General features: G+C 31.0%; 1 protein-coding gene across 6 annotated transcripts in view; it reads right to left on the bottom strand.

Moving 5' to 3' along the window:
• The window catches only part of LOC130896356 (glycogen synthase kinase-3 beta), a 54240-nt gene that overhangs the window by 39555 nt on the left and 553 nt on the right, over positions 1 to 14132 (bottom strand). For 2 of the 6 annotated variants that reach the window (XM_057804379.1, XM_057804376.1), the window contains exons 1-2: positions 3285 to 3462; positions 1120 to 1230 (exon numbers count right to left, since the gene is read on the bottom strand). The exons of the other annotated variants lie outside the window; for them this stretch is intronic. In XM_057804379.1, the coding sequence (XP_057660362.1) occupies positions 1120 to 1210 (91 nt within the window). In that variant the 5' untranslated portion in view covers positions 1211 to 1230; positions 3285 to 3462. Of the gene's footprint in view, positions 1 to 1119; positions 1231 to 3284; positions 3463 to 14132 lie in introns of those variants that run through there. 6 annotated transcript variants of the gene reach the window in all.

Below are 14132 nucleotides of genomic sequence, written 5' to 3' on the forward strand. Positions count from 1 at the left end.
ACTTTAAACTGTTTCAAATGACCGAATAATTTGAAACGATCGAGTCAGATAAAAGCGTTTAAAGAATTAAATCCCAATGTATATAGCAGGTACGCAACCAACGCTTTTTGACCCCTACAAAATTGGCTGGCTCTAGTCAAAAAACCAGACTAAAGATTTATAATAAATAGAAGTTTTTAGGTACACAAATAAAATATCAGTTTCATTTATAGTTTTTGAAAAATTCACAAAAAAAGGTCTGTCGGGTTTTTAAAACTTGGTGATCACTATGTAAATAAAAATAATTTTATGCCTTTTATTTCACATACATATTGAGTGCTTAAGTGCAACAGGTTCTTCTTAAAAAGTATCCTATATTCAACATTTAACCATCAAAAATCCCTTAAATGATTTCTGTTTCGATGACTTCACTAGAAGTGTTGGATCTTGATAAGACGGGTTACTTACCAAATCGATTCAATTTCAATAATCCATTTAAAAAGGATTAAAGTCCTCATTAGGAGATTCCTGTCAAGAAGAATTCTACATTCAACTTGTAACCATAAAAAATTCCCTTAATGACTTTTTTTGGGTCATCATACTAGAAGTGGTGGATCTTGATGAGAATAGTGCATGATTCAAGATCAAATTTCATTTAAAATCGATTTGATATTGGAACAAGCACCCTTCTTACAAAGATCCCCCACTTCTGGCGGGGTCATGGAAAAAATAGTCATTTAAGGAATTTTTCAAGGTTAAATATTTTTTGAGGAGAATATCTGTTGCACTTAAGCACTCAATATGTATGTGAAACGAAAGGCACCAAATTATTTTCATTTAAATAGGGATTGCCAAGTTTTTAAAACCTTTTGAATTTGTGAACCATGCACTTAATATTTGATTTGCGCACCTAAAAAGCCTCCTATTTTAGTCAATTTTTTTACTCGGACCATCCAATTTTATTGGGGTAGCTATTTGGCTTTTACGACAAGAATAATAAGAGCCACATGGGTTTATCCTTCTTGGATATAGTTCAAAACGTATTGGATCGACACTACTCTGTAGATGGAGAAAATTATAAATAACAAAAACATGTATGCATCTATCGGATGCATAATTTCAATTATTTATAGGTATTACCTGATTTTACTTTCGTCGTAGTAATATATCGATCAACGTCATCATCGAAGAGTTCTTTACGTTTCTCTTTAGTGTTTGCCTTGGACACCATAATTTAATTATATGACTCGTCTAAAAAATTATCAGCATTTAAATTTACGTGATTTTTTGGAAACTTTCATTTTTCGTAAATAAAAAAAAATACAGATTATATAAACTGAATATAATTTGAATCCGACCAGTTTTTGAAATAAAGGCTAAGCGTGCAGAATAAAAACATGTTTTTTCCGGAAGCAGAAGAATAGAAATCAAATTTTTTATAGATTACATTTTCACCAGATGAACAATATTAAACGTATTAGAGTATGATGAACAAGTGATGCGGTACCAAGTGTTTATCAACTTTTGATTTAAATCCTTATCTACCAATTATTACCAAATCCTTCACTCCTACCCCAAAGACCGCTAGTTTCTGGTTAAATATCTAAAAGAACAAACGCCACTGTTTGAAGTAAACTCCGGATTTTTTATCTGGGGGCGCTTCTGTATTTCCTCCCCACAGCTGATCTACCAAATAGTGATGATGTATTAGCAGCCACATTCGCAGACGACAACGCCATATTAGCATAACACAAAGATCTTATTCAGATACAGCTTCACCTCAATAAAGTGAAAAACTGGGAAAAGAAATTGAGGATTAAAGCAAATGAATTAAAATCTGCTTAGGTAACCTTCACCAACTGCAAATGTCCAGAAGTAATTGAACACCACCATAATAGAACGATGTCAAATATCTAGGCATGTACCCAGATAAGTGCCTAGACTGGTGGAAACACATCTTTTCCGAGCGCATCTGGTTTGAAACTGAGAGATTCATACTGGCCAATAGATAGAAGATCTCAATTATTTTAAAGAAATAGGGTACGGAGTCCGTTTGGACCTACGGTATCTCAACAGCCAATTTCAATATTGAAATTTTGGACCGATTCCAATCGAAGGTGCTAAGAATTATTGTGCCAAATTTTGTTATAATACGTGATCTTCAAGTGGGACCAGTCAAAGCAGAAATGAAAACCCAGCCCAGTGTAGGCTTAAACTACGTTATCAAATCAGACTAATTTCGTTCAAACCGCGCCAATAAAGCCTGAGAAATGTTGGTTCGAATGCGCTTTTGGCTCTAAATTAGCAAACACGGTACCGAATGCATGGACAGCTTATGCATGCCTAATTCCTCAGTCAATATATGACAAAAGCATTCTTTTCCTATACCGATAGTCTAGTAGTAGTAAAGAGTAGTATATCTGTAAACTAATCTGACGGTTATCCAGTACAATTTGGTGAACGTTTTCGATGAAACCGCTGATTGTAGCAATTTTTAACCATCTCGAACGTTCTCCATCAGCTAATATACTCGATTCAGCATTGCAAAATTTTTCGGTCGTAAATGATGATGCCTAGTCTTCGTACATAGTGTCTAAATCCTTTTCTATTAGCGTAGGCGTATTGCTTTTCCAAAACATATATCTCATGACAGTTCAATATTCACTTTTTTCGATTATCAAGAAAAACTTCACACGATTCACTTATACGATTATCAAACAGTTACAAAGCGTTCGAAGAGACTTGAGTGAGAATCTCTCAACGCATGCGCAAATATATTTCCCAACTTATATTGATTAGTGCTGACATATTTAGGTTAAAATCGGAAAATTTTCAAACGAACCTCGTACTTATTTCCTATATCCCTACATGACTGATAATTCAACAGCAACCTTTTGTGATTAGCGCAAATAACTTTAAATAGAAGTTTTTACTTGGTCACAACGAAATTTGAAGTTTCTTCTCACAGTTTGGTTAGATATGTAGTGAAACCAAGAAGTCATGCCACTAGTGAAAAATGAATACACTAGCACGAATTGCTGAAGGGTTCAGCATGATTTGATCCAACAAAACAACCACTTCCACTCTATATCTAATGATGTCAAAAATTTAAACTGGCAGCAGGAAATACATGGAAATATAGAGCAAATAAAAACATATAGGAGCATTAGCTCAAAAAAAACATCTTGTGATAACTAAAGGAAGCGATGTGGATCCAAACAAGAAAAGTTGTTTTGATGTATCATTTATTCATTTAAAAACAAAGTTTAACCAAAATAATCATTATAATTATAATCATTACATACCCTGTATAAACGGAAATTTCTTTTGAGTCTTCAGTTTTTTGTCTTGTGAAATGGAATTTAAGCAAACTTTATCGCCAAGTTTATAAAAGTACCATGATGAACTGTAGCGTAGCAAAAAATCATTACAAAAACTGACGAGGCAAAATTTTTAAAGTGACAACTTCAAAAAATGCCGAGTTTGAGTTATGTCAAACTATACAGAGACCACAGAAGCTCATAATATAATTTTAGCGTATCTTGCTATTTATAATACCCATCTCGGCCACCAGAGAGCGGTGAGAACCTTTTCATATGAGTTCGGAGTACCGTCTTCTTTCCACATAATCTACATCCGTGACTCCATCATACTTATGTCAAGGATCAATGGAGGAGAGAGAGAAGCAGAAGTATTTCTCACGGGAGAAAAATTGAAAAAGTGTCCAGTTGTATACGAAAAATAACAGTTCATAAAACCTTCCAGAATGTTGCTGGTGTAGACAAAGCAAAATGTAGCAATTGTAGATGACTTGAACTTGAAGTAAACAGTTAAAATATTTAATATCAATTTTGACTCAAACAATTCGCTATTAAAAATTTAAACGGTTTGGGTTGTATAAAATAATGTGGTAAATATAATTTATAAGAAATTTACTCTGATGCTAACAATTTTTTAACGCATTTTGACGCACACCACTTCATACATACAGATTCTTCTCCTTCTCTGTACCCCCATACAAGGATCTTAAAGGACAATATACCCAAGAATTTCGCGTGATTATCTCGCTACGAATCTTGTTGAAAAAATAGTTTGTGCTGGATGGAAATTAATTCTTTTCTCGAGAATGGTTTATTTTTATTTAATTAGAATACCAAATTCAAATTATGCAGGGAAAAAAATTATTATTAGAATTAAACGCAAATGAATTTTTTTCTGAGCATAGCTGATACATCGTAGGGTATCATGAGACACGCGATAACAAATACTCATTTAGTTTATTTAAAAATATTATATTAACTCAGTCGTATTAGGGGTTTCACCTCGGCATGAAAGATAATAAACTAAAAATTGGTGTAAACCTTTGTTTTGTCGTTCTAAATATTGTCTCAAAAGCCACCGTGGCCACGTCTTAAGATATTGAAGGTCAAAGGTCATCAAAATCGGTTTTATGCGAATATCTCGGTTCCTATTGCTCAAATGAGATTTATATTTATTATAAAAGTTGTAAAGTATAAAATTCTCTACTTTTTTTTTCTATACAACCAACCATTTGGGGTAGAGCACGAAGAATGCGCAGCGTATAACTCATATATTATGGGCTTATGCAAGGTCAAGCGTGAGTTACGGTTATCAGTACGCTATATAAAGTCAATTACTTACTAAAAAATTAAAGGTATTAAACAATGCACATTATTTATGTACTAATTTTATAATAATTTATAAGAACTTAGAATAAAAAAAAGTTTTCACACTCCATAATATTTAAAACACAAAAATTTGTATAAAAAAATGGATAATAGGAAAGTAACTAAAACTAAAAATATAAAAAACCATCAAACATAATGTCTTGGGGCTCCTCTAACATGTTTACTGTTTATCTTCAATGTACTTGTCACAAATTGGCTTTGTACACTGTAGGCATATAGGTTTCAGACATTCAATGCATAAATATTTGGTCATTCTACGTTTGGCTGACGGACATGGATGACATATTTTCCTTTTTTCTAAAATATGAATATTTGGGTGCGCCGGTGCTTCTACTGTAGAGCCAAGGATACAGCTTATGGTCTGACGTATATCTCTCGTCTGTCCATATGTGGTTGTACTGGTTGTTTTGCTAATTGTTTGGCGAACTTACTTTTTTCATTTATTTTTGTGTTGTTTTGGTAATATTGGCGTAGAATATAGGAAATTACGACAGATATATCCAGAATGCGGAAAAATATTGCCATCCCAGCACTGCAGAGGACAATATTTCCTATATCAGGGCCATTTCTTGAATTAACTTTAACCTACTATTCTTCCAAAAATAATTCGACGTATCTCTCTTAGTAAAATGAGAAACTACTATAAAGATCAGTCATGTTTAATAATCACAGAAAATTGAAAATCTATGTTTAAGATCTGTTTATGGCATAAAAAAGTGTTCAATCTTAGCAAAGTTTTACGATAACATCCGTGGTTAACTAAGTATATATAACAAAGAAAAAAAAAACATTTTTACTTTTATAGCAGTCATAAAATTATTAAACATACCAAAGCTGAACAGCTAGCTAAATAAAATTAGAACCCGTCCAGATGTGTATAATATAAACACAAAGCGAAAAACGAATATAACAGTAACAAAACATCTGAACGATGTTTTTCGACCCGATTTTAGAGAACTAAAAATCCAACAAATTCAATACTACAACTAACATTTGCAGAAGATAATCAAAAGAAGTAAATTTTTTATAGTTATACAGTGCGCGCGTCAAATATCGAAACAAAAGCAATCTTTTATACAGTCGCGTATAAAATGACTATTTACTGTATTCAAATAAAATAGTTAAGTCACGAAATGCCGAGGATTTTTACTTTACGCTCTAGAGTAAAAAGGGAGTCTTTTTCGCTCCCTTATTTCATAAAATTTGGTGGGCTTGGCCATGAAGACGAAGAGCAACAAATCAACGTCTAGTTTATAGATAATATACTATAAACTTTATTAACCATTCTATTTTATTAATTTCTATCCATGACTGTTGTATAATGTACCCATTATACGTCTGCTTCCTCGACCTTAATAATACCTATTAATCACCCATTGCCAATACCCATTCTTGAAATTCTCTTACATTGTACAGGATAATGAACTTGCTAAGGTTTTTATGGAAAGTTGGTTATGTTTTTAAATACCCCGTAGAACACATCAGGACCCTATTTTATTATAGTAATGGGAAATTCAATTAAAATATGAAGACTATGATTTCTCAAATTTTCAAATTGATATCTCAAAGGATGAAGGAGGCACTGAACTTGATCACACTAAGCAATCTGTATATGATAAGGAGATCAAAGAATATAAGAAACCTCGATTTTTTATCCAATATGTAAAAGGGCGTTGCAATAAATTCTATTGCGAAAATTCCCACGGGTATAGCTTCATCAACAACAATTTAATCCAATTGAAACGGCAAGGATGCTGGAAATCTCAATTGTCGTAGAAGAATGATGTCGTATGCACAAGAATTTATAATTTAATTATGCTGATGTCGCATCTTCGAATGATTCTCGGTGTAACGTTCGTATTTCCGTATAGAAGATGTTATTAGTAACAAAATTGACATATCCCAGAAGATTGTTAATACATCGTAACCATCGATATATTACATCAATATAGAACCTAATTTTCAATTTTAAGTAAAGGAAGAAATTTATTCTGAATCAAAAATTGCAATAAACACTTATACATATAAAATTTGTTGGACTCTGAGCAAGAATGAATTCTAGTTTTCAAACATTTATTTTATATATTTTTGGTTCATAGAAATATTTATTTAAAAGGACTATTATATTTTAATTTATTGCTTTTATTGTTTTTAGAAAACACATTTAAGATACATTGGTGCAGTTTGAATGAAAGGCCGGTATAGGCTTGATTTTATGACCTCAGGTACTTGATTTGTAAAAACGACTGTTTATCCTTATACCAAAAGTATAACCAAGCACTACAATAAAATTATCATAAATTGTGATTATTTATTGAAAATACGAGGCATATTTTTTAAGTAAGTACTGTTGTGGAATTAAAAAAAGAAGTGGAAAGATTTCTGTAAGTACCTGTGAAAGTTACGGATTGTAAACCATTGGGCATGAGCTGCCCCTGGTCTTCAGATAGTAATGTAGAATTATTTACTTCGTCAAACACACAACTTGGATATACGTAATCACTCTCATCACTCACTCCCGAATTTCTTGCATCAAGCCTCGGTACACCCTGTACAATTAAAAGTTCTACAGAAGATCTAATAACTTTCGAGAGTGCGAGCATCGACTCTCCTGAATGAAAGGTATTCAATGGATTTGTTGCTGGTTTGTTAGGAAGACATTATTTTAGCAACAGTCGCATAGTGAGGCGACATAATGAAACGAGTTCGTACCATCGAAGACCGCGACCAGTGCGAAAACGTTGGACTAATCAAATTGATGATTTTTTTTAAGACAACGTGCTCTCAGAAACAGGAGAGTCAACAATATTCTGCTAAAGAATTAATTATCAGATTTTCGGCTCGAAGAAAATCAGAAGACGTTTACATGAAGCAGAGTTAAACAACAGAAGAAAAATTTTGCAAGACTACATCAGAATTGGACCATCAATGATTCTTTTTTCCGATAAAACTAGAGTTAGTCTTAAAGATCCAAATGGACGTGAGCGTGTTTGGCGAAGGCAAGGAGAAAGATTTGCCAGCTGTAATATCTCTCCTAAAGTGCCTTTTAGTGGTGGATCTAAAATGTTTTAGGGAGGGATTTGCCTTGATACTCTTACGGAATTGGTCCCTATTCGTACGAGGACTATAAATGCCCAGTGTTACTTAGTGTTATGTTTGTTGGGCCTAATTTTTTTCTCATGTTCGTCTCCACGTGGCTAGACAGGTTATTGGCTACTTACATGATAATTCGAAGTCATAGCCCCCCTTTTTCTAATCACAACCAACTCTTAGAGGTAGCTATTGAAAAATAGGGGAATATACCGCAAGCTTTTGTTGAACATTTGATATCAAACATGCCCCGACGCATGAATTCAGTGATAAGTAAAGGAGGGTCTACACGGTATTAGGGTTGACCCATAAGCATTAATTCTCTTTTAGTGATTGTTTTCTTTTTTTTTTTCAATTTGAAGGTATGATAGCTTATTTATGCATTTCCACCAAAAACAAACTTTTATGGAAAAAGTAAGGCAAATTAAGGTTATGTTAAGGTCATATTCAACTAATTTGTAGGTCTTCATATTATTATTTCAATGTAACTCAGTTTTATTTATCTTGTAAATATTTAGATTAAAGTGGTACGTTAATTTTGTCCCGAAGTTTATATATTTAAAAAATACGGAAGGCTTCTGGCAAGGTTAGATTACGTATATAGTAAGTATAGGTAATCGATTTAGAATCCAAATCCCTTGATAAAATATATAATGTTTCTGAATTAAATATTTGAATTTGAAACTGTGTCATTTTAAGGTGACATTGGAGCTGTTGATAAAACACACATGACATTTAAACTCATAAAGGAAAATTTCACTTTTTATTTTGATAGAAAAAGAGTATTTGGGAATATCTGCCTGAGCTATCAATGATATCTATTCAAAATCAGTAAAAATGGATCAAAGCAATTCAAAGTTTTTTAATATTATAAATGTGAACTTTTCCCATTAAGCGATACACAGAATGAACGCGAACATGACGCTGGTTCGCTCGTAAACATAACCTTAAAAGTATATAAAGAAATTTGAACAGTGAGCAACGATTTTGAATTATTTACAATGTATTATATACTTACTTTTTTGTAAGAAATGTGTAGAGAAATATATACAAAACCTCAACTACAACAAATTTTAAAATGAAGGTATATTTTATCGAGGTTTATATGATAAACTTTTGAACTTATTGAGCAGACTCGACAAAACATTCAATAAAAAAAACTGATTGGCGATTAGATCAGGAAGTAAATCACAAGTTTTGTCTTGGATTTTTAAAATGGAAAAATAATTGCCTTTATTCTGCCATTTTTCAGGGAATTTGCAACTAGCAACTACACTAGAAAAGTGAGGTTATGGTTTTGTCGTTCAGCGCGTGAAAAGTTAGGTTAGTTTCTCAATAAGTTGAAACTATCTTTGAAAATCAATAGTTAAGATACTTGACTATGCCACAGAATAAAATTCTGTTGTCTTTCATCAAAAGAGAAAAGGTAAACTCCCAATAGGTACATGTATCATTCAATGGTTAGTGTTTTATTATTACCATAAAATTATTAATAAATGAGTAGATAACAAAACAATTAACATGGAATATGAAAGACATTCATTATTAAAGTATACAGGAAATGATTTTTTTTTTCGTACTGTACTGTAAAGTCGACTTTACAGTACTTTTTTCTGTCCGGAAAATGGCACTCCACGGTATCCTTGTACTTTACAGTACTCTTAAATTCTCCCAATCCCGTTTGAAATAATTAATAATTACAATGTTACTTTAATGACTTCTGTTAATTTTTATTTTTTTTAAATAATGAGAGAATAAACAAAAGAGCTATTTTTCAGTAAAATTGCCAAATATGACATTTCATATTTTAATATAATTTTGCTTTTTATTCAAAACCGAAAACAGTGTGAAAAAAATCCGTCCATGAAGTTATTATGACGGTACTGGTTTAGATATTCTTGACTCGGCTCTTTCGTCGCCTCGTCCATAAACATCTATCTCGTACCGTACTAACTCACTTCCCGGAATTATAACGAAAATAACTATTGACAATTTCTTTCCTTGCTTATAAAAATTAGCCCATAGTTGTACATAACAAAACAAAATGATTGGTTCCTTAATTCATAAATAAATGCTTCCTTCTAAGTTCAAAATGCAACAAATCAGATACCCCTATTACCTTTGCTAGTCAAGGATATATAATATTGTTCAATTTAATTTATGTACATTTCTGTTCATTGAAATAGCATACAAGTCTTAGAAAAGATTTTTGCAACTTTTTAGCAGTGTAAATTTACTTGACATCTGTTGCCATGTTCGCCAATATCAAGTTATGAGGTAATTATTTACAAAAATTTTTTCATTTTTAACCCTTTCAGTCCAACCGACTCGGGTAAATCCTTTCCATTCAAACCCATTTGTTCCTTACAAGGTATGCTGGAGATTTACAGCGGAGTTTTTTTTTATTCGGAAGACTACTAAAGCACAATAAGTCCCTCACTAAAAAATCTCTTTTTGCTGTTGTATCTACACCAACAAATATTTTTTTTACTCTATGTTTCTGAATCAATCTAGAAGAGCTTGAATTGGTATGGACACCTGGTCAAAAACGGTGCTGCATTAAATAAAATACTCATAGTGATCTACAATGAAACAAAGAAGGTGAAACGATGATGTCTTCCAATATCATTACCAGACAGAGTCACAGATTGAAAATATTGAAACAAATTGTATTGGTTCATACCAAAAGAACGAATTCAATTGCTTTCCGGTCTGATTTAAATAAAGACAATAATCCATCTAGAAGGATTAAGATAGCTTCCCACGACCCGTTATATAACAGGCAGCATATAAGTAAGTCACTTTTAAAAGAATCCATAATAAAAATTGAAAATACAGAATAGAATACATATAATGATGAGAAAACAGAACAATTGTTTGAAATATTTGACAATAAATAATTAATTAGAATAACAAATTTTAGTAATTAATTAGAACTCCAATAATGGCTTCCATGGCTCTTCTTGATTTCTTTGTAAATTATCTTTACCAACTACCCCCATATATTTTCAATGGGATTCATATCAGGACTATTTGCCTAGCACTGTAGTCTTAATATTGTTTGGTTGAAACCAACAATATTCATGTTGGTAAATAAAATTGTTTATCAACATATTGCTTTTTAAATCTTGAATTTGGTGGTCTATAAATGCAAATACGTCTGTCATTGCACGACTTGAATAATATTTCATATGTTAAGACAATTAGTTCCCAAAAGTCCAGATCACAATACACATAATCAAGTGCAAACACAACTCTGGATTGCTTGCACTCATTTGAAAGCAATACTTTCCTAGCACTTGCATAATTTTTTAAATCTGAAGCTTTAATTCATTTACAGGGTCCAGGAAAGCTTGTTGCATATGCAACCCTAGCAGCCGATTCAAGGGGATGTTCACTTAAGAAAGTAATCAGTGCGTCATTTGAAATTTTCCTTCTTCCAGACCCAACCTGATGGCACAAGGTCCTGTCAGGCTACAATACTGGCATTAAGATCTAAATGAGTTGCCAGTCTTCTGATAGGCCAGCCATCTCCCACTAGCAATAATGCCAGCTTTCTGAATTTCAGTTAACTGAGAAGGCATTAAGTACACTTTTACTTTAACTGAACTCACATTAATTATTGAATAATCTGTAACACACAAGGACAGTGACATTAGGTAGGAACTCTGAGTACTGAGTATGCTTCTACATGTTCTTGATTTTAGGTCTCTTTTGAAATAAAATTAATTTCTTTTATAATTTATAAGGAGTCAAAATGTTAAATTTCCATCTGTCTTTAAAAAATTATAAAAGAAACTAATTTTAAATCAGAATTAAAATATATATGTATGTTCTGCATAAAGAAAAATTGTAACTGAATATATGGAAAATACCTAGTTTTTAATAAATTGAATCATTAGGATAAATATTATAAATTTGTAACAAATTAAAAAAAAATACTATTGTATTATTGTTTTGTTAAATAACATATCTTGGCCTACTGACCAACAATACTGCATAAACTGTGACTTTGTTATTGACTGGAAACAAGGCCAAGGTTTGTAGGAGAAGTGTTGCATGAATAATCACTAATAAGCTTGCTTGAATCATGAAGTCATAAATGAGAACCAACCATCTTCCACCAAAATATTTACATTCAATAATTTAGTTTGAAAGAAACAATATAGATATTTACTATAAATTTGAGTATATGAAAAGTAATATACTTTAAATGAAAATGAATTTATAATATTACTTTCATAAAATAATGGAAAATTTTAATAATTCATTACAATGTTAATTTCAATTTTAAAAATATAGGTCTTACATTATACAAATTGATACATCTATAAAGTCATATTTGAACAACATTCCCAGACTCTATGTAATAAGAAAATAATATTTGTCATTACTTATATTTATTAATAAATTAAATATATATCCTCTATAATTTCGGAAATTTTAATAGTTAAGTCTTGAACTCATATTAGGATTTAACTTAAATCGCAAGCTACAAGGTGTTTTAGTTAAAAATGACACAGCATGAAGTCCAACATTATTTTGAAAATATTGTATATTAATTATGACAGTGTTTTTGGTCACATGATTGATTTTATTATTCAAACAAAACTTTAATTAGTATTAACAGAGAAACATAATGTTATTCATTGAAGGTACTGAATAACTAAATGAATAACTATTTATATTATAGTAAGGTAAGAGCATCCACCTGACACCGCACCTATAACTGACTTTGCTATGGTGAGTATTCTTATAAACAGACTATTAAAATTCAAATTGAAGATATAGACTTGATAATTTTAGGTTTCTATGACTTTATGGTAATAACTATTTAACTGTAGGGCATGAAATCAAAGTAACTTCATTTTTATTCAAATGAAGGATGTGCCGACTTTGGATATACATATTTTTTATTCAATAGTTGATATGTTATGTCAACTATAGGCACAATGAAGAATATATTGTGTCACAAAGTGGACAAAAAGAACTTCGAGCAAAAAAACAGTTTTTTTTCCAATTCACATCCCCAAGAAAATATTGACATGGAGCGAAGAGCAGATGTCTTCAGATATGTCTACCTACGGAAATGGTATACCTCTAGCCACTGCTATGAAACAGTTTAATTTACCTTTAACTACCCTTTGGGAAAATATTCTGAGTGGAAAAAAATGAGACCTTCCAGAATGTTTCCAGAACAAGAAAAAATTGTAGATGAATTGATTTAAGGCAAAAAGGAAGTTTCTAATAACAAAGATTAATTTAATATTGTGTGTTGATGCAAAAAATTACAAGATCAGGTGTAGATAGCTTTAAGGTTTTATATCGCCATCCAAATTTATTCCAGCTTATTAATCAGAAATTATATAAAAATTATTGAAAAATAATTTTTACTTAAGTATCTATATAAAACCTGCATTTGTCAGATACTGATAATTTTTTGTATCTTCTATTTATATAATTAGAATTATACTATTTTGTTTTTAAACATTTTATTTTAATTTTGTTATTAGCTACATTAATGGACTGTCTGCTACTGGTACTCAGTGATTTCTCACTTTGGCCATTCGCACTTTTAAACAAAAAATGCATATCCAGAGAAATAAAAAATTTTAAAACTTATAATTATGTCAATATACTTAGTTCTAACTATTAAATAGCCCTGCATTAAAAATAGAAGATATTCTCACTAAAATGTCTACCACTGGTGATATTACCTTATAAGGCAATGAAGGCAATGAATAACCCAATGAAAAGAAAAAATGAAATTTAATTAAAGTGAACTCGAAAGCAGAACAAGTTGATATTTTGTAGTTAAACAGAAGGTTAGAACACATACATTCTAAAATTTTTATGTTTTATGTAGATTTTAATTTTGTATTAATTTGCAATTATGTTAAAATGAACTTTTTTTTTAAATCTAAAAGTTTTTATTTTCATATTGATATTGATTATGTATTATTTAATGTTAATTATGTTTGCAATTTCATTCAAAATTAGGGACACTTTGGAATAAACCATCAGTTGCAATACTTACTATCAATGCTTTGTTATTTATATAAGGTTATTGAAAATCAATAAAATCTTATAAAAGTAATCAATCTACTTAAGACAGCTTTTACATATTTTGGTTTATATGAATCTGTTTAAAACATGTTACATCATTAAAAAGGTCATCCATAACAGTCACAACATATTATTTTTATTAGGATAATGTTATTTACACTTTTAACTGTTATCTAGAAGCAGTTTGGTAGTTAATACCTACCTGATTTTAACAATCCCTTTGGAATTGACTGTCATTAAATTCAATATATCCTTCTATTATGTATTTTTCAAGTACCAAATTATACA

This window comes from Diorhabda carinulata, chromosome 7 (assembly GCF_026250575.1).
Source record: "Diorhabda carinulata isolate Delta chromosome 7, icDioCari1.1, whole genome shotgun sequence".
NCBI lineage: Eukaryota > Metazoa > Arthropoda > Insecta > Coleoptera > Chrysomelidae > Diorhabda > Diorhabda carinulata.